Consider the following 22,619-nt stretch of genomic DNA (forward strand, 5'->3'; position numbering starts at 1 on the left):
CCCTGGTCTCCCACAGGAAGAGAAAAGGACCACAACAATCACGAGTCTTTTTTTTTTTTTTTTTAACAAAACAAACTATGCTATAAAACTGTAGGCAAGAGCTAATAACTAACTTTCATGTAGCACATCAAGGTTTGCAAGTACTTTTACATATTTCATCTCATTTGGTCGTCATAATTAGTCCTATGAGGTAGTGCTATTATTAACCCCATTTTACAATTAAGGAAGCTGAGGCAAACATGTTAAGTGACTTGCCGCACGTCATATTGCTACTGTTCGTGGCAAGGTTTGAACTCGGGTCTTCCTGACTCCAAGTCCAACCCTTTGCCCCCCACACCACCCAGCCGTATCGGAGATCACCTAGTTCAGCCCTTTCATTTTACAGATGAGGAAAAGGAGGGTATTAACTTGTCCCAGTGTCCGATACAAGATTCAAACTGAAGTAAAATCATCCCCAATGCAGAGCTTATTGAATCTTATCTGTTCTAGGAAGCTTTGAGATGGGGGAGGTATGAAGCTACCTGGATTCCCCGAGTTTTCCTCCTATAGTCTTTCATTGTCAACCACACTTCAAACCCACCCATCAAACAAAACCCCAATACCACAAGAAGGTTTCTTAGATATTGGAGAATAAGCTGAGTCAGGGGAGGGCTGGGGCTGACTCTCAAGTGTCTGTTCCCCGGAGCTCCTCCAGAAGTCTTACAATCATGCAGGGTCCCTCTTCATCTGGCCCACTGCTGAGTATTGATTCATGTGTCAGGGTCCTGTGGAAAGCCCTACTCTAGTCTAGGTTCTCATGCTGCAGCCAGTAACATGGGATGAATTTTTGCAAGAACTAACTTACCCATATTTATCTGCAAGATCTCGAGCTTGCCGTTCATTTACTTCCCTCTGGTCTGAAAGATCTGCCTTGTTGCCAATTAGTACTACATCTGGATTTTCACAATATGCATTAGCTTGCAGTTGGCCTTGGAAAGAAAGCAGGGCAAATTAACGACATTGGTTACATGTGACTGCTCATTCTTCAGATGCTTAATCAAAATAATAGCCTCCAACATACATAAATGCATGAGGAAGCACACATATACACACATGAACATGTACACTCACATACATGAACACACACACACAAGCTTATCCCTATGTTTATTTTCCTCTATGCTTATAATGGAAAGAACAGGTAAGTATGAGGCTACCTGAAAAATACTGTGAAAGCAGGACTATGGCCAACTATCGATAGAAACAGAACTAACTCTGTGTGTGTCTGTGTGTGTACATGAACAGGTTAAACCTCTGAGCTCAAAAACTATGGTTCTATTCTAAAGTCAGAGGAAAAATAAGTAGATAAGCTACAATGAATGGACCTCAACTTTAGAATAGTTTTGCTCAAGGGCACACAAGTGAAGGCAATGGGTATAGTATATTGTAGATCGATATTAGAATATTAGGAAATTTAGAGCTGAGAAGGACCTTGAAGGACATTACATCTAACCTCATCATTTTACAGATGAGCCACTGGTAAAAGGCTACTTACTAGGTGACTCAGTGGATAGTGGACTCAGTGGACTCCTGGAGTTAAAAGCACCTAAGTTCAAATCCAGACTCAGACAATTACTAGCTATGTGACCCTGGTCAATTCACTTAACTTCTATTTGCCTTCACCCACTTTAAAAGGAAATGGCCAACTACTCCAGTATCTTTGTCAAGAAAATCTTATGGATATTATTCATATATGTCACGGAGTCACAAAGAGTCGGACACGACTGAACCACACAAATCTGAGACCCTGAAAATTTAAATGACTTGCCCAACGTCACAAAATATTAAATGATAAGAATTTGAACTCAGATCCTTTGTCTTCAAATGCCTTTTGTGTCTGTTTTTCTGCATTTCCACTGTCATGCCCCTACTCAATGCTACTTTCACTTTAGAGATGGTATGATAAGAAATAGGATTACTAAAACATTGTACCTAATGATCTTAAAAAAAATGCACATTCTTCCCACAGTCTGTGAATACAGGAGACATCCAACTGTGCTAAAGGAAGGTGGACTGAATACCATCTTAACATGTTTTCTAATCCTAGAAGTCAAGAAAATTGCCTTCAAATGAGACAAGAAATAGAGTAATAAAGCAAAGTGAGTGCAAATCATACATCTGAAAAAGAAAGCCCAACTTTTCTGCTTTTTGCTTTGGGTCACAATCATATTAATGAACAATATCGAATATAGAATCTTTAGTAGATTGCAACTGTCTTCCATCATATTGGAAATCTGCTTTTTCATAGAAAGGCTTGCAGAAAGGGATGCAAAGTGAACAGAGACAGGTAAACAATATGTTCAATAATTACAATAATGTAAATAGGAAGAACAATAATTGTAAGACAATCAAAACTCAATGTTGCAAAATTATAAAAACCAAGGTTGGCCCCAAAATAGAGATTTGAGGAGACACTTCATCCAGTTCATTTGCAGATATCAGTATTTATGGGTGTAGGAAATTGTATATAATGTCAGATTTTTCTATGTGTGATCAATTTTGCTGAATTTTTTTCTCTTTCTCTCTTAAAAAAATCCTTTGTTATAAAGAATGACTCTAAGAGAGGACACAGGAAATTTAGGTAATGTAAAAATTAAATATATTGATAAAATTTATTTTAAAAAGAAAATGTTTTTATAGGAAAATGGTGAAATGATGACAATAATATTTAACCACTGAAGCATACAAACTTTTGTATAAGGGCTCTGACCTTGTGGACTAAAAACCTCTTTATTGATCATCTCAAATGCATTGGAAATATTTTTCTCCCATTCTTCAGAAAGAAAAATTTTCCATGACCCTTGATAATCAAATGTTGTTCTCATGAAATGTTCTGTGTAATACAGTCCTCAAGTTATTCCTTTCCCATTATCTTTAATTCTTAATAAGTTCAAGCAATCATCATTTTTCACACAAATTTCACATTTAGTCACCTGTCTAATAGAACAGGCTTAGATCTCCATTTACACACACACACACACACACACACACACACACACAGTGTCCCAGTAATGATTCTTCTCATGAAGTTGGAGGGATCTCTTGAGCTCTTCCCTATGCCCAATTAACCAAAGAGTACATGTAAATTTCAAGTGTAAGTGTTCCCACCCAGTATATACCCAGATTCTTTCTCCCAAGCCCTCTTCATGCTTCATGTTGTAGATGCCAACTCAATTAGTTTAAAGAGTCACTTGAGGGCACACTAAAGAAGTAGAATTAATGGCTTTTCAAATGAGATAACTAGTCTCATAAGTACATTTGATGGCAATGCCAGAAATGTTTCTCTCTGAGAGGTCAAAAGGACAAACACTGTCTCATTGCCAGATAATACAACACAAAGGTGAACATCTTGCATGGCCAGGGATGGTGATGTTAACCAGACTAAACTGTTACCTACCCACATCCAACTTTATTTATCACTACCTGGTTCAATCAAATCAAACCAACAAGCATTTACTGAGCATCTACTGCATACCTGATATTTTGCTTGGTGCTAGTCATAGGCAGACAAAGGTGAAACATTCCCTTCCCTCAAGTAGCTTACATTCTTTTATGAAAACAACATGCACACATATAAGTAAATAGAAAATACAAAGTAAATACAAATTAATAGGGGACAGGGTAAGGACAAGAAAATGGAGTGATGAGGAAAGGCCTAATGTAGAGAACAAAGGTGGTGCTTGAGCTGAATTTGCAGGAAGTCAAGGATTCTGGGAGGCAGAGGTAAAGGAGGGAAAGCATTCTAAGCATGGGTATAGGAACATGCAGAGAAGGTACAGTGTTCTATGTGAAGAACAGGAAGACAACCTGGATTAAGAGAAGAGTGCATGGAGATATTCTTATGCAATAAATCTGGAAAGGAAGGCTGGAACCAGATTACACAGAGTTTAAAACAACACAAAAGAATATGAATGTAGTTATAGAGGACACTGGAAACTACTGGAAGTTTTTAAGCAAAGGGGTGACATGGTCAGCCCTGTGCTTTAGGAATATCACCTTGGTAACTATCTAGAGGTTGGATTGGGAGATGGGGGAAGCTGGATACAAGAGGCTAATAAGGAAGCTATTTCAATAGCCCAGCTGAGAGGTGATCAGGACCTGAGCTCGAGTGGTTATGGTCTGAGTGGAGAGAAGGCTATAGAGATGAGAGAGGTTGGAAAGGTAGAATGAGCAAGACTTGGTAATGGATTGGATACATGGGGTAGAGAGAGTGAGAAATCAAAGATGACACCAAAGTGTGGGGGACCTGGAAGGATGGTGAGACCCTTGACTGAAACAGATGCTCAGAAGGAGGGTAAATTGTGAGAGAAAGCTAATGAGTTATGTTTCGGATATGTTGACATGAGAGGACTATATCCAATTAAAAGTGTCCAATAGGCAGCTGATGGCTAGAGGCAGATACATAGATCTGCAGATCATCTGTATGAGATAATTATTAAATCCATTGGAACTTACAAGGTTATTGAGAGTGTAGAGACAAAAGAACCCAGAGCAAAGCCTCATGATTATGAGATAGGCCATGGATGACCCAACAAAATGGACAAAGAAGGAGTGACCAGACAGATAGGATTAATGTGAGAGAGTGGCATCAAAAATTCCCAGAGAGGAAGATCCAGGAAAAGGTAATAGTTAAAAAAAAAAAAAAAGAATGAGGTATGAGAAAAGCCACTGGGCTTGGCAGTCAACACTCTACCATGAAAATGTATCTGCATTCTCGAAGTGATGTAGCCAAATCCAGGCAAACCAGTAAAATATGGAGATGCATAAGTTAGGTTCTAGAGTAGTCAAGGCAAGCTACTTGGTATGACTTACTCATCCAGCTTCTGACATTTAAGAAGCTCTGTTGACTGGTGAGGTCAAACATTAATAAGAAGCCCATGGCATCTCTGAAAAATGCTGTGGTGAGACTTCGAAATCTGCCAAGAAAGCACAGTGAAAGAATGTTAATAACAGTGATTTTGTCAGTCAACCAACAATAACAATAGCTCTCACATAAGTAGTTTTCAACAATTTATAGAAAGTACTTTACTGCCCAACAACCCTTCAAGAGAGGCCAGGCAGGTGTTCATTTTACCAGAGAGTTCAGATTGGCACGAACTCTTCTAGAAGACTGATGCTTCTTCCGCTCTGCCACAGGGCTCCTCCTGCCTTCTCTCACTTTTGAAATTAGAGTCCTTCACTTACCATTGCAGAGATTTCCATAGGACTACAGGTGGGACAGAAGGAAAGACTGCCAGTTTGCAATTGTTCCAAGTATAAAGGGAATTGTCATCAAGATGGAGAACCTTGAAGTTCTTTATAAGAATGAGTTAAAATTTTATTTTGATTACCTGCCTTGCTGTGGGTTACCTCCATACTAACTATACCCATCTACTGTGTGCTTGGTGATACTTTATTTTGAAATCTTACCATTCACTAGGTGTCTCTTGCACCTTTGTCTTGTGAGAGGTGGCAAAGTCTAGTGGGGAAAGCTACAAATCAGGAGACTTGGGTTTGAATTCTAATTCTAATACTTATGGCTGTCCAACTATAAACAAGTAACTTAAACTTTCAGCCTCACTTTCCTCATCTGTAAAATGGGGATAATAACACTTTGCACTACTTTAGTTGTTTTATAGAGTTGTGAAGGCTTGTTGTAAATCTTAAAGTGTTATAGAAATGGAAATATTTACTAGTTATAATAATTCTTGTTATACTTCTAACTAGATTGTAAAGAAGAAGGAGGTAGAAACATATATTACATATACATACAATATGCATATAAATGTGTATATATTATACATATACATATTCCACAGTGGTAGCAGAATAACACAAAGTAGCCAGATGATAAAAATCTTCGTTGAATGATTGATAGGATGAAAGAATGGACGAATGAGAATTTGGCCATGAGCTGTAAGGCAAAGACGGTTGGAACAAGGAAGGGAGATTATTTGTCAAAACAGAAAAAGAGAGGTAAAGGGCATAAAGACAAAGGTGGAGGACACAAAGTCTTGAACAACAAATTATTACAGCAAGTTAAAAATTTAAATTTTAACATGAAGGCATGAAAATAGAGAAATATTTGAATGATTTTTATTTGCAAATGAAGATTTCCATTGTCATAGATTGAAAAAAGAAAAACCCTCTGCCAGAGATAACAGAGGGAACAGGTTTGTTTGTTTTTTTCTTGCCACCATCTTGGTGCAAAATCATTTAATTTTACTTTGAGATTAGACTATCTTGGATGTCAGAACTATCCAGCAAAATTATATTAAGTGATTTTCACCAATCACTGCTTTGGTAGTTAAGGCACAGTGCCTGGCACAGAGTAGGTACTTATTGACCGGCCAAATAACTGATTGAATTGCCCTAGTGACTTGGATTGGTTGGAAGCTGGGGTTGGTGGTGAATCTAGTATGATTGCTCTCCATGAGGATAAAGAAAGCATAACCAAGAGATTTGCATCACTAAGTAAGATGAAGCCTTGTTTTTTTCCTTCAATTTACTTGGAGAACATGACTTTTCCTTTCAGGGTAACATATTTTTCAGTGACATAACCACATAGAAATTATAGTGGTACACAGGTAGATTATGTGACACAATAGGCCTTGCTTAGCTGTCCTACAAACATACCACATACAAAATTGTCAGAAGAGCTGTCAACAGAAGAATGACTTATGGTAACTAAGACTGCCCCCTGTTTTCATCCTGCCTTGCGTCTTAAAGCAGTAGTTATGAGGACACAAGATGAAACATCTCTTCCACTTGGCTAGGCCAAAGTAGAAAACACAATTTCATGCAGGGACAGCATTTTTCTTTTTTCATAATATCCAAAAATGTGTGGTCTGTGATAACAAGGCTGACATATGAAGATTCTTTGAGTAATAATTTCAGAGGGAACATAACTATGATGAAAACTGCAAAGAGCTCATAATTTAAGAAAAAAGCAGAGAGAAAAAAATCCCAGCACTTTTCCTGACATTTACAGACCTAAATATGAGTATTTTGAATACATTTTAAAAACTGAATCATTTATAACCTCAAAAATTTAAGAGGGGGCAGATGCATGTATATAAGAACTGGGAAAGTAAGGAACATTAAAAAATAAAAAGAATCAATCTTTATCCTTACACTTTTATGGAATGGTTTTATGGCAATATCTAAGAATATGCCTTTACCTTGCTGACTAAGCTTTTACATCTTACATAGAATATAGATTCAGAACTGAAACAGGCCTTAAAGTTGGTCTAGTTAAATTCCTTTATTTTTTACAGATGTGGAAAATATGTGATAGGCCTAAGAAAGACCTATGTGATTTGCCCAAGGCTGACAGTTGAGTGAGTCAACACTAGAATCCATACCTTCTAAGACTCAAACTGGCCATATTCCACACTAGTATTAGCAACACAAGCTGTACATTTATATAGTGTACTGGATAATAGCCAACACTCTCTGCCCCCCCCCCTGCATCAAAATCAATGAATAAGCAAGTATCTGAGTGTCTGCTTAGTTTAGGGCACTTTGTCACAGGGGACGCAAATATTTCAAAGGAATATATCCAAGGAGGCACTCAATACCTTCTCCACAAGAAACTTTTTTTTTTTGCTAACTTTCTCATTTCTGCCAAAGGCACTACCACCCCATCCTTGCAGGTACACAGGCTCACAGCCTCAAGTTATTTGTTGACTGTCCTGTCTCCCTCACTTCCCATATCCAATTGCTTGTCAAGTTCTATTGATTCTGCCTCCACATCTCTTGTTTCCAGCCCCTCCTCCCTCTTCATAACCTCATCCCCTCCCCCGGCCCAGTTCATACCTCCATCACTTTCTGCCTGAACTATTGCAATAGCTTCCTTATTGATTAATGGATTTTTCTGCTTCTAGTCTTTCCTTCTCCAATTTATCCTTCACACGGCTAAAGGGGTATTGCTATTTCTAAAGCACAAGGCTGGCCATGTTGCTTCCCACTATAGGAGTTTCAGTGGCTTTCTATCATCTTTAGGATAAGACACACACTCCTTTGGTAGACATTTAAAGCCCATCATAATCTGGTTTTAATCTATTATCAGTGTATGTGGGCATAAGGCGAATGTAAATTTTAAAGATCTTCCCTGCCCCTAGGCTAAAGTGCACCTGAAGCCTGGGGTGGGAGGCTTGTTTTTCAGTAAATATACTTTTTGATTGGCCAGTGGGTCCAAAAGGTTGTTACATTCTCTGAGCCAGGAGAAGGCTATATAAGCCCTGATGTGAGGCTTTGTTTTGGGGGGCTCACTTTGAGAAGTGTTCTGATCTGTATTCTGGGAAGCCGTTGTCCAGGGCCTCCCCGGCTTTGAAAAACCCAGATGTTGAAAGCCAGATGTTGATTTGGTATGGATGTAATGCTTGGACAGTCTGGAAAGCTGTCTACTTGATCTGTTTCTGTCTTGATAATTCTGCCTGTATACTTTGAAGTTCGGGGTGCTGACCTTTTCCCCTGAACAAGATAAACGATATATGTCTGACTGATTAAAGTAAGCTTGTTAACCCATTTTGAGTTGCTTTCCTTTATCAAAGCAGATCCAAGAACCTGTGGTAGCAGCAAACCCTGAGGACGTGCTTGGGGTGCTTGCCGCTACAGTGGGGCAGCTAGATGGCACAGTGGATAGGGTGCTAGGCCTGAAGTCATTTTGGGGAGTTCAAGTCTCACCTCAGACTCTTCCTGGGTGACCCTGAGTAAGTCACTCAACCCTGTTTGCCTCAGTCTCCTCATCTGGAAAATGGGGTGGAAAAGGAAATGGCAAACTACTCTAGTATCTCTGCCAAGAAAACCCCAAATGGGGTCATGGAGAACTGGATATGACTGAAAAACAACTTAACAACAGCAAAAACTGGTATATGTGCCATCCCCCTCAACTTGGCTCAGCTGATGTCACCTCTTCCTGTTCAGGACACTAGGGAGAATTGTGATAATATTTAAAGAAAGTAGACATGCTGGAGCATACACAGATATTCCGTATTTTGTGGCAATACTCTGGACACATGGTGAAGAAGAGGCTCTTTGACTGGCTTCAGGGGAATTCAAAAAGGCCGGTCAACATCAGCTACCTCCTTTTTGCCTCAGTTACTCTTTTTTTTTTTTTTTGCTTTTTGGAGGGCAATTGGGGTTAAGTGACTTGCCCAAGGTCACACAGCTAGTTTTTGTGTTAATTTTCAGAGGCTGGATTTAAACTCAGGTCCTCCTGACTCCAGGGCCAGTGGTCTTTTCACTACACCACCTAGCGGCCCCTTCAGTTACTCTTGAGGGACAGATCTTAGGGCCTTCTTTCATTTTTCTTTCTGTTCTAGGTGAATAGAGTATCATGTTCTATTCAGTTGTAAAGGTCATTAGGAGGCTACTCTGGGTTCTAGAACAAAGGCAGCATTAGTGCCCCACAGAGCTTCTTGCTTTTGGGAGCGACCTTCAGGACCCCAGCCCAGAGGTAACTGAGACTAGGACTCATCTGTCAGATATGCTGCCTTTGGACATGAACTTGGCGGGATCAGTGATATACAGGAACTCATTAAGACCCTGGAGGCTGAGGGAATGTAGCAAAGAGGATACCCCTTGAGGTAGAGGTGCAAAGAGGGGAGATGTTTTTACTGTGGTCTTAGCTATATCTTGGAAATAAATATGTTCTTGTAATAACTCATCAAAGTTAAATGAAGAGCCTAACAATGGAGGAGGCACAGTCACCAGGGGCTTGGGTGATGGCAGTAAAGAAGAAAGATACTCTAGTCTTTGGGGGTACCTAGAACACTGAGGGGAAATGTCACAGATTGGCTCTGGGAAAGAGGACCAGAGTGTACTCAGAGCATCCACTCACCTAGAATGAGTTCAGAGTACTCCATTCACAGGCTCTACATTGCACCTGCATTGGCTGCTTGCTATTCCCTAATCATGAGAAGCCATTCCCTGGTTCCTGCTTTTTCACCTTCTATTTTCCATGTTTAAAATAATCTTTCTCATCACCTCTGCCTCTTGGATTCTTTTGCTTCCAGCTCAAATTCAACCTTCCTCACAAGGAAGGTCTTTCCTGATTCATTCAGTTGCAAATTTACCTCTCCACAAAATTTTTAAAAAATATCGACTTATTTTGTACCGGTTTTCTTCCCGCCCCATAGAAAGCAAGCTCTTTGCAGATAAGAAACTACTTTGTCCTCGTGTCTATATTGTCCGCACTTAGACCAATTCCTGACAGACAGCAGGGGCTTAATAAATGCATTAAATTAAATTATAGCAACCTTGCCTTCGAGGATCTGTCTAAGGAGGTCAGAGAAAGGGACAGGTAAAATTAAATTAGAAAACAATAATGTATTTAAGTAATTTGGTAAAAGGACAATGGATGCGATTACCTTCAAGTAATAGAAGTCCTTCCCAAATCATTCAAATTGCCAAAACAGTAAATTCTTGGTCAAGGCATTTGGGGGCCCTAGGCAAGGGCCTTCTCCTATTGAAGGCTGGAATGTCATTGCTTCTGAAAAGAACAAGGGTGCTCTTGGCCTGTGAAGCTTGAAGACTTCACAGTAATGAACGGGTGTCTTTGCTTCCTCTCCATCATTCAGTTGAATTCCCAAGTCAATTAGTTTTCATGTGGAATTACAATGAATGGGTAGAATTTGAAAGATGGAAAGGGAGACGGGAAGAAAGCATTCTAGGAAGAGAAGAATAAAATAGGCAAAACCATGGAGAGGGAAGAATGCATGTACTGAGGGACAGCATAGATGGGGTTATTATAGATGGAAGAAAAAGTTCCTCTAGGGGATGGGAGGAGGATGGGAGATAAGTCTGCTATGTGGTTAACAGTCTTTTTCTTAAACAGTGTGTAGGCGTATTTTCATCTTTACATATGTAGCTTCTATTTTTCACTTCTCCTTTATTGAGCTCACCCCCCTACCTACTACCCAAAACCAGAGACAACTTGAAAGAAGTTATCTTCACAGAGAATACAATGATGACGCTTCAGAACTCTGCTTGCCAAACGTGACTAAAATAGGCTTACTTGTTAGTCATCTTTAAATATCCAGACAGAGGCAGCCTGTCATGGCGGATAGAGAATGAGCCTTGCTGCCAGGAAGACCAGGCTTCACTAGCCCTATAATCCTAGGTGGGTTATTTAATCTCTCAATGCTCCAGGTAAATCTAAAAGTAGCAGAGAAGATCTCAGCCTGCCTCGCTAGAAGGAGTTTCTTCACCAGTGAGTTCTCTACACCAGTAACGTTATATGTTAAAAGTCCTATCTTAATTGCCTAGAAATAGTTATTTTTATATCTTAACACACCAATGAGGCAGTGACGTCAGAACTCCCTCCCACAAGGCAGGTCACAATCCACCTGTAACTTAGCAAGTTGCCTCAGTTTCAGGGATATTTACATGTCTGTGTCAGGGGTGAGAAGATCCCAGATATTTCTGATTCCACTATACCCATGGTGCTTCTCTTCTGCTAGATAATTATTTTGTAACTCGTGAGACAAAAGCACTGATCTGGAAGTCAAGAGGACTTGAATTGGAATCTTGCCTTATATATTTCCTAGTTTCATCTAGCTAAGTCACTAGCTAGCAAGCCATTTAACAACTCAGTCTCAGTTTCCTGATCTGTAAAATGGGGATTTATTACCTAAAGAGAGCTGCCATGCGGATCAAATGAGAAAGTATAAGGTACTTTGCAGACCTAAAACCCCATACACATTTTAACTATAATTATTACCCATAGTTTTAGTCACCGATATTAGCAATTTTCAAAAAAGGTCTTGGGTCACTAGAAACATAGCTAGAAGCGAAAAAGTGCAACATTGCCTACAAAAAAAACCAGATGACTGGTGCTGGAGCCCAGGCTGTAATATCTACTGGCTGTGTGATTATGGGTAAATCACTTAACTTTTCCAAACCCCAATTTCCTCATCAGTAAATGGGAATAATGCTGCTACCTACCTCATAGGGTTGTTAGCTGTGAGTAAAGTGCTTTTTTCTGTTAGGCAGTACTATGTAAATGTGAGCTGTCATTGCTGTTACTGTCATCATAGTTACCTTTCCTGTCCAGCCGTATCCCAAAGCTGAAGATGTACCTTAAAAGGTTTTCCTGGAGATCCATTTGGTCCTCGGCCATTATATACCTGAAGCGAACAAATTATAAAAATCATCAATTCATTATTCAGGTGAAGCAGCAATAGGAGACTGCTGCATCAGCGTGTCATATCCTTTTTCTCAGTCCACATCTTCTTTAAATCACTCTTGTTAAATTCCACAGAAACCCTAAATAAACATCTCTTCTGTTTCCCAAAAATGTTACTGTAAATACAAATAAATAAAAAGTACTTAAGAATTTGTAGAAAAAAATGGCCCATAAATGCGAGGTTTTCAAAAGTCTTTAGGCTTAGTACCTGAGAAGAATCTGTCATTATCCTCATAAGTAAATTCTAAATGCCTTCATTTGAATGTCCTTGCTTATGGTGGCTGCTGCTAAAATGGCAAAACAATGTAGTAAGTATCATTTTGTGATAAATTTCCACCAGGTCTTTAATGGATTCCTTTATTAACCATGGTTACCATGGTCTTAAAAGAAAATATTTCATTTTAAATTGTTGTCTATTGCTTTTTAATAAAATCAAGCAAAACAGAACCCTTTCTGTTTACACAGAACCCAGGATCAAGAGTTACTGGAAAATACTACACATGGAAAAATGGAGAGGAAGAACCTGTCTTCAAGTTTCCAAGAGTTACCAAAAATAATACAATTATAAAGTGTATCCTACATGCTTAGACAAAAGATATATTAACTACCTGTCAACAAGTGGGATAATCCAAGATAGGAACAAACTCATGGTTAGACCTGTGAATCTTCAGATGGCTAAGGTCTTGATGAGGATGGAATTTTTGAGGAAAAAATGAACATTAGAATGGTACTAAGAATCACAGATCTTGCTTATTTTAAAAATTAAATTTTATTTTTTTAATGAACAAAATACATTTTCTTTCCCTTCCATGGATGAAGAATGAAGGAAAAACAAAACTTTGTAACCAATATGAATAATCAAGCAAAACAAATTCCTGAACTGGCTTAATGATTATAGGTTGCAGATAGGAGAGGGACCATTAAAGGTAATCAAGTTTAATATTATCATTTGACAGTTGAAAAAAATGAGGCACAGAGAGGTAGAGGAAATTTCCTAGGGTAACAGACCCAATAAGGGCTGAGGGGGCATTGGAACCACAATCATTCTGTCTCTGACACCACTGTCCTATCCAATATGCCAGACTGTATCTGGTAAGACAGTAATAGAGTACATTATCTTTGAAGAATTATTTTATTATTATAAACTTGAATTCAACAAATATAAACACATAAGACGGTAGAATAAATCTCTAATTAAATTCTTAAAATTCCAAACTATTTCCTTGTTAATTAGGAAAGTAATTATATGTTACAAATTTTAACAATCTATTTATGCTCAAATCTATTATCAATCTATTCTCTGCCAAATCCATCTGGGTATTTATAAAATTGTGTTGTCTTTTGTTTTTGATATTGTTATAATCAGTGTGGTGTTCATATTTTCCATTCTGTTCACCTTGCTTTGCCTCACTTTATATAAATCTTTCCATGTTTATGTATCTTTCATGTTTCTCATTATTATGACATGATAGCAAATATTTCATTCCTTTAACATACCATAAATTATTTCACCATTTACAATCATTAGACATATACCTTACTCAAATAATATAAAGTGATAATTAATATTTTTGTGCTCGTAGGACTCACTGGTGGGATAACATCTCAGCAGTTGGTCCTCTGGGCCAAAGGGTATGATGAATAAAAAAAAAAGAGAATGTTACCTGGGTACCTTAGCTTCCCTCCTTGAGTAGAGGGCTTCCCTCTAATGCTAGCTCCTGTGCTTTATTTTGAGCTCACTAGGCTCTAAATAAATGTCAAATGACTGACAATTAAGACTAGGAAATAGCAATTGCCATTTCACCAGACCTATGCATTTGACCAGTATCTCTCCTGACCATTTTTAATTATCATTAACTTTAATTTATACTATAGCTAATGTTTACAAAGGAGATTCTCTTTAAAAAACAAAAGTAAACAAAAACAACCTTGGTTGGAATAAGCCAGTGACCCTCAGGGCTACAGTGCAGGGAGTCTGGTACTCTTACTAAGTTCTCTCTTAGAAAATGGACCTGAAGAGAGATTATGGACTGAAAATCATCCAATTTTCCACGATGAAGTCTTCATGAGCAATAATCCTGCAACAACACAGCTTGTGCAGCTACCTATGGCTCCCTAATGAAAGTGAATCCAAGTAGTCCAACTTGCATATGTCTAACCATTAGAGGCAGTTAGGTGGCACAGTGGATAGATTGCTGGGCCTAGAGTCCAGAAGACTCATTTTTGTGAGTTCTAATCTGACCTCAGACACTTCTTAGCAGTGCTATCCTGGGTACATCACTTAATTCTGTTTGCCTCAATTTCCTCATCTGTAAAATAAGCTGGAGAAGGAAATGGCAAACCCCTCCAGTATTTTTGTCAAGAAAACCTCAGATGGGGTCATGAATAACTGGACACAACTAAAACAAGTGAACTTGTTTGTTACAACAAACAGTAACACGTTCATATATGAGGAAGTTACCACCCTCTCCGGGCATCTTTCCTCATCTCTTAAACAAGGAAGTTGGATTTGATGGTCTTTAAGGTTTGTTTCGAATCTAAATCTATGATCCTGAGTGTGGGTACTGCTATTCCATTTTACAAATGGGAAATCAGGGTTCTTTTTTTTTTAATGCTTTATTAACTTTTGATTTACATCATTCGTTTCCGCCAGATTTTGAGTTGCAAATTTTCTCCCCGTTTTTCCCCCACCCATCCCCCCAAAACAGCAGTCCCACAGGATATCCCCACCTCCAATCTGCTCTCTCCCATATTTTCTCCCATATCCGTTTCGACTTTTCCAGTGGATCTCTATGCCTCGGTGCCTGTACACCCCATTTCTTAATTACATGTAAGATGGTATTAATAATAGTATACACACACACATATATTTGAATATTTGATTTTAAAACTTTCAATCCCAGATTCATTCCCTTCCCCCCCTGCCACCTACCCCCACTGGGGAAACAAGCAGTTCAGTATAGGTTGTACATGTGTGGCTAATGCAAAACAATAACATAGTAGATATATTGTAAAAGACTGACTACATTTCCCTCCCACCCATTCTATTCTCTACTTTGATCCTGTCCCTTTTCAAAAGTGGGTGCTTCCAACTTCCTTCCCCCCCAGCCTGCTCTCCCTTCCATCATCCTCCCTCTCATCACCTTCCCCCCCATTCTCCTGGAGGGTGAGATCCCCAATTTAGTGTGTATTTCCCTCCCTCCTCAAGCCAGATTCAATAGGAATAAGGTTGACCCATTCCCTTCTGCCCTCCTATTCTTCCCCTCCATTGCAACCATTTTCCCCTGCCTCTCTATATGAGATAGTTTGCCCCAATCTGTCTCTCCCCATCTCCTCTCATTATATTCCTTTCACCTCTCAATTTCACCTTTTAAGTATCATCCCTTCCTGTTAAATTGGTCCTGTGCCCTCTATCTATGTACACCTGTGAACGTATATACACACATTCACATATGTATTCATATGCCCGCATACCCTCATATAAAGACATATATATATATATATATGTATATATATATATTTCTAATCCCTTCAACTACTGAGAAAAGTTTCATAAGTCACAATTATTGTTTTTCCATATAGGAATGTTAATAGTTCAACTTTTATAAGTTCCTTATGATTTCTTTTCCCTGTTTACCTTCTCATGCTTCTCTTGCTTCTTGTATCTGAATGTCAAATTTTCTATTCAACTCTGGTTTTTTCAGCAAGAATGCCTGAAAGTCCTGTATTCCACTGAATGACCATATTTTCCCCTGAAACATGATACTCAGTTTTGCTGGGTAGGTGACTCTTGGTCTTAATCCCAGCTCCCTTGACCTCCGGAATATCACATTCCAAGCCCTTCGATCCCTCAGTGTAGAAGCTGCCAGATCCTGGGTTATCCTGATTGTGTTTCCACAATATTCAGATTGTTTCTTCCTGGCTGCTTGTAATATTCTCTCCTTGATCTGGGAATTCCGGAACTTGGCTATAATATTTCTAGGAGTTTTCTTTTTGGGATCTTTTTCGGGAGGTGATCGGTGGATTCTTTCAACCTCTATTTTGCCCTCTCGTTCTAAAATATCAGGGCAGTTTTCTTTGAGAACTTCCTGGAGGATGCTTTCTAGGTTCTTACTTTGGTCATGGCTTTCAGGTAGTCCAATAATTTTTAAATTATCTCTCCTGGATCTATTTTCCAGGTCAGTGGTTTTTCCCATGAGATATTTCACATTGCCTTCTATTCTTTCATTTGTTTGGATCTGTTTAACAGCATCTTGATTTCTCATAAAGTCATTAGCTTCCATTTGCTCCAGTCTAATTCTGAAGCAATGATTCTCCTCAGTGAGCTTTTGATATTCTTTTTCCAGCTGGCAAATTCGACTTTTTAAGGCATTCTTCTCCTCATTGCCTTTCTGAGCCTCCTTTGCCATTTGAGTCAGTCTGTTTTTTAAGGTATTATTTTCTTCAGTCAGGCTGTTGACTCTCATTTCATAATTTTCTTGCATTTTTCTCATTTCTCTTCCCAATTTTTCCTCCACTTCTCTTATCTGCTTCTTAAGGTCCTCTATGGCCTGTAACCAGCTTGTATTTTCCTTTGAAGCTTTTGGTGCAGGAGTTCTGACTTCACTGTTTTCCTCCTGTTCCATGCCTTGCTCCTTCTCATCCCCAAAATAGGAGTGTAATGTTGGAATCTTCTGTCTGCTTTGTTTCCTTTGCCTGCTCATTTTGCCACTCAATTATTTGACTTTTGGGCTTTTTGCCACAGTAGGACTCTGCCACCAGACAGGGGAGTTTTCGTCCCAAACGCTGGGGTTTTCTCAGCTGCCGGAGGTATTAGATGGGTGCCCTCTCTGAGGTCTCCACACGCTCTGGCAAGCTGGACACACACCCCAGGACCTCCACCCTAGACTGCAATCCAGATCCAAGCAGGTTAAAGCAAGAGCGATTACCCCTCAGACTGGTGCTTGGTCCCCCTACACTCTGCAGGCTAGGAGCTGAAGCCATGGTTTCTCACCCTGGGGGTAAAAGCCAGGCACTCCCACTTACTGGTCTCAAAGTCCAGACTGCACTGGCCTCTCACCTTGTCCTTCGCATCTATGTATTGATAAATCTGGAAACGGCCACAGCTGCTGCTGATCTGTAGTCCCTCTGGCTGGCGGCTGGTCAGGCCCTCCCTAGGGCTAAAGCCTGGGCATGGTGCTGGGCTCGGCTCCCAGAGCGCTGCACTGGCTGATTCCTGCCGGCCTGCCGGGCTGTCCTCAGCGGGAGGTTAGCTTCTCTGTGTCATTATGTGGGTTCTGCAGTTCCAAAGTTTGTTTAGAGCCCCCTTTTTACATGGATTGGGGAGGGTGGAAGCTGGAGCCGCGGGAAGGTATTGCTTCTACTCCGCCATCTTGGCTCCCAAAAATCAGAAACCGGGGTTCTTAAAGGTTAAGTATACTGCATAAGACTTTCATCACCAAGGCTCCATGTCTGACACTCTTTCCATTAGGCCACATATTACATACATCACAATATCTCTATTCCTATAAAAAGTATCAGCTATTGGGAAGGAAAGTATCTGGATATACATGAATAAAGGTATTCTTGTTAGCATGTTCCCTGAAGAGTGACTGAGTTGTTCTCATATCTATGATCGAACAAATATTAAATGTCTATGCCATGCTTGTTGTTGGAGATACAAAGATGGACAATAACACAGTCTGTGCCCTCTAGAAATCCAGTCAAAGTGCTGTAAGAAATTTAAAGAGGAAAAGATCATTTTTCATTGGGCATTGGGAATTAGAGATGAGATTCAGATTGAGGACTGAGAAAAAGATGTCATGGTATAAATGGCCCTGAACTGGAAATCAAAGAAAGGGAACAATTTCAAAAAGATATAGAGGGGTGGCTAGGTGGCACAGTGAATAGAGCACCAGCCCTAGAATCAGGAGAACCTGAGTTCAAATCTGACCTCAGACACTTAACACTTACTAGCCATGTGACCTTAGACAAGTCACTTAACCCCATTTGCCCCTCCAAAAAGAAAAAAAAGCAAAAGAAAAGATAAAGAGGGAATTCCAGTCATGGGGGATAGGGTCTACCAATATATAGAGGCAGGGATAGGTAGAACAAAGCTGAGTAACAGCTAATAGTCCAACTTATCTGGAACTGAAGGGTGCAAAACATATCAGAATTAAATAATACCACTGTATTGTAGAAGCCCTTAAATGTCAAGTTAATGAGAGGCAACATTGCATAGTGGATTGAGAGCCAGCCTCAGAGTCAAGAAGACCTGATCCCAGCTCCCGTCTCTGACAAATATTGGCTGTGTAAGGCTAGGCAATTTGCCTAATCTTCCAGTGCCAACAAACAGCACTCTAAGAGTATAAAGTGTATAAACACTCTAAGATGGCATGTCCATCTACATTAGTAGAGGGAGTTTCCTCACTGGGAGGTTCCTATCCAGAGAAAGTCATGGGTATTTTTTTTAAGTTTGTACTTAATTACATAGGAATGTGGAATAATATTTTTTTTAAAACTGAGGAAGAGAGTGAGGTGGTCAAAACTATATATTAGGAAGACAGGTTTGTTAGCAGTGTGAGGGATGGATTGGACAATGGCTAAGTATCTTGGCTAAAGTCCCACGAAGTAATGAAATCTCAGAGGTGGGATTTGAATCCTTGTCCTTGAGACTCCAGAACCAATGTTCATTTTGTTGTACTATTCTGTCTCTTAATAAATAAGATACTCATGAAGTTGTGCTTGCTTTGTCTGTGCCTTTCAGGATTTAGCCACTTTGGGATGCTTCTGGCCTTTTTGCTTTAAGACAAAAGAGATTAACTTTGGCTCTTACTGACAGAATCCAATTTGACCCACATTTAAAACCTCAATGGATTCTAAAGGAATTTAGTTTTAAAGTTTCAGGACAACCTCTTAGAATCTCTAAAAATGTGCTATTCACATGGACTTTCCATAGCTGTGTAAAACGCTCTTTATATTTAAACAAGCTACAGGGTGTCATTGTTAGTGAGGAATGCATCCTTCCCTTCCAAGGATTCTTTTCTCACTAGGAGGGAATATGTAGGATTATGGATCAAAATGAACTGCCAGAGATTATGAATTTCACTAGAGGAGGTAAATGGATGTTATTTAATGAAAGCATCTCCATCTTTATGTGAGAGAAGCACCTGAAGATTAAGTTAAATTAAAAACTCACCACACGTTTTTCCCGAAAGTCTATTCCTACTGTAGTGATGAATTTGGGGTTGAATTTATTGTCAGTATATCTATAAAGGAATGTAGTCTTCCCCACTCCTGAATCTCCAAGTGCCAGGAGTTTGATTAGATAATCATAGTCACCATCAGTCATAATGCTGATCTTGGTGGACCTAGGGAAGAGAAAAAAAAAAGGGTTAACTTTAAATTTTCTTTTCTTTTCACTAATGCTAAAATGCAATATCAATACAGGACTTTTCTCATATGACCCTATCGAGAGTACAAGGAATAATTATAATTTGTTGCTGTTATCCAGTTGTTTTTCAGTGTGTCTGACTCTTTGTGACCCCATTTGGGTTGCCATTTCCTTTTCCAGTTCATTTTACAGATGAGGAAACTGAGGCGAAACAAAGTCAAGTGACCTGCCCAAGGTTGCCCAGCTAGTAAGTATCTGAGGCCAGATTTCAGTTTAGGAAGATGAGTTTTCCTTATTCCAGGATCAGCACTCTATCTATAGACTGAGCTACCTCGCTGCTCTTATCACTGTAAAACACAGTAAAATACAGAGGTTAGGAGCTAAAAAGGTGTTCTTGAGATTATCTAGTCCAACCACGTTCTTAGCACAATGCCTGAAATGTAGAACGCACTTGATAAATGCTTGTCGACTGACATATGACAGATGAGGAAACTGAGGCCCAGAAAAAAGTGAAGTGAATATCCATGGTCACACAGCCAAGACTACAACCTGGGTCTCTTGACTCTGCATCCTCACATTCTTTGCATAACATTCTGCTGGAAGAAATTCTCTAGGGGCTCCTCCCTTCTGGCCCTTTGTCAGATTGGGGATGTCCTTTCTTGCTGAGATAATAATAAACTCCTTTAAACTTTCTAAAAAAGAAAAGAAGAGAAGAGAAAAGAAAAGAAAAGAAATTCCCTAGGAAAAATCTGTAAGTCTTTAAGTTTAAACACACACACACACACACACACACACACACTGTTCAGGAATGGTTTTTAAAAGGTCCTCAAACTTCAATAATTACATTCAACTCAGAAAATATTTACCAAGTCCTTTCCTAGTATGTTCATTGTACTGGGTGCTGGTGATACAAAGATAAAAAAAATTATGACAGTGCTTGCCCTGTAAGAGCTTACAATCACATGAATTAATGTACTCGGTAAACCTGAAAATGTCAGCTATTTTTATTTGTATTGTCGTCACCATCCAATGGTGAGTAGGACACATACACAAAAAGGTCTGATACAGAGTTGAGGCAAGGATTGAGACAAAGCTGTCTGGGAATATTTGTGAGATAAAATAACACTTTTAGCTAGGGAGATCAGAGAAGGCTTTAGAATAAGCCATGATCATATAAAAATGATCCAGAACACATGTGTATATGTGAATATGTCTGTATATTTAAACTAATTGGATCTCTTTCTTCTGCAGTATCATGATACTATGGGAAAAAAGACTTCATTTGCAGTCACAATCTCAGTCCATATACCAACTTACTTAGCTGTGTGACTTTGGGTAAGTCATTTAACATCTCTATGTCTCACTTTTGTCATGGGCAAAATGAGATTCTCCCCCTCCCAATGTCCTTTGCAGCTCTAAATTTATGACCCTGTGATCTTTTTTTTTCCTTTTCTTTATTTAAAAATGGAACTAAGGTGTCATGATAACTTTTAATTAGTAATCTTTAACTTTCTTTGCTCTACAATTTGTCACACCCAACATGACTATCATTTGTTAAATAAATTTTTCAGGTTTAAGGTATGCTGATCACAACTTTTTTTCTTTCTTCAATATTTGGACAATACATACATCATTCAGCAGGATGTGCATGAGCAATTGGCTTATTGCTCATTTAAGAAAGCAAATGGCGGTGACCAGGTAGCACAGCGAGTAAGAGCACCGGCTCCAAAGTCGGGATGACCTGGGATCGAATCTGGGCTCAGACACTTAGCACCCACCCAGAAACACCTGGCCGTGTAACCTTGAGCAAGTTACTTAACCCCAATTGCTTTTAAAAGAGAGAGAGAAAGAAAGCAAATGGAAAGAGAAGGAAAACAATCAGTTCTCTCTTTCAAATGTACTTCCAACATCAATAATGACTAGATCTCTGAAAACCTCTTAGTGCTAACAAAATCAGTACAGTTAGGACAAGAAGTGAAACTGTCAATTAAGAGAAATAAACCTTTGCATTAAATATCTCTCATGAGGGTCTGATATCTAAGACATATATGGAACTAACACACATATCTTAGACCAAAGAGACATCCCCAATAGATAAGTAATCAAAGACTATCAATCAATAAATTAATAAGAAGTTATTAAATAAGTATTTGTGTTCCATGCATCCTGGGAGACAAGAGGGTACCAAGAAAAAAGTCTTGCTCCCCAGGAGCCTGTGTTCTATCAGGAAAGAAAGTATGTATGTGTATAGACACATCCAAAATTGATACAAGGCAGTCCGGGGGCAGGAGGACACCAGAAACTGGGGCATCAGGAAAGGCCTTATTAGAAGGATGTGTGTGAGTGGACTTGGAGATGAGGGATCCTAAAAGGTGGAGAGAAGGAATAAATATGAGGAATGCCAAGACACAAAGATGGAAAATGGAGCATCTAGCACTAGGAACAGTAAAGGGGATTAATTTGGAACAAAGCTAGAAAAGAGGGTTGAGGTAAGGCTAGGAAGCGCTATAAATGCTAAAAAAGCTTTTATTTAATCATTGAAGTAATAGACCCATCCAGGCCACTGTTCAGGAGGGACCCCAACCATGCTTCATTTCATCCACATCTCAACTCTCTAGATGTCTTCTCCTCTTCCTCCTCTTTCATCTCCTTTTCTGACTCCAGATCCAAAATTCCTTCAGTTACAGCGGTTTCCCCAGTGATTAAAACTAGGAAAGTACCTGATCTCAATCATCTGTACTTTAGAGTAAATAAACTTACGTCAGTCTACTTCCTCTCATGTGGGATGGTACATTTTAATGCCTTTTGACTTCTTGGGAAAGGTTTGTTTTTTGTTAATAAAATTTCAGACATGAGTCTAAAAACACTGGAACCCTTCTTAGGCACAGTAAAATATTTTTTTTCCTCCACAACATCATTTCATTGTAGTATCCTTTCTCAACCCCTTTCAAGCTCTCCTATCTATCTATCTATCTATCTATCTATCTATCTATCTATCTATCTATCTATCTATCTATCTATCTATCTATCTATCTATCT

General features: G+C 39.1%; 1 protein-coding gene across 2 annotated transcripts in view; it reads right to left on the bottom strand.

The window, feature by feature from the left end:
* The window catches only part of LOC138173362 (ras-related protein Rab-27B), a 240,163-nt gene that overhangs the window by 7,186 nt on the left and 210,358 nt on the right, over positions 1 to 22,619 (bottom strand). For both annotated transcript variants that reach the window (XM_069103401.1, XM_069103410.1), the window contains 4 exons: positions 19,386 to 19,557; positions 12,064 to 12,149; positions 4,852 to 4,955; positions 845 to 968 (listed from right to left, as the gene is read on the bottom strand). In XM_069103401.1, the coding sequence (XP_068959502.1) occupies positions 845 to 968; positions 4,852 to 4,955; positions 12,064 to 12,149; positions 19,386 to 19,557 (486 nt within the window). The remainder of the gene's footprint in view (positions 1 to 844; positions 969 to 4,851; positions 4,956 to 12,063; positions 12,150 to 19,385; positions 19,558 to 22,619) is intronic.

The sequence above is a fragment of the Petaurus breviceps genome, unplaced genomic scaffold (genome assembly GCF_028583685.1).
Source record: "Petaurus breviceps papuanus isolate PSGF00001 unplaced genomic scaffold, PetGlider_PUasm1.0 129, whole genome shotgun sequence".
NCBI classification, from domain to species: Eukaryota; Metazoa; Chordata; class Mammalia; order Diprotodontia; family Petauridae; genus Petaurus; species Petaurus breviceps.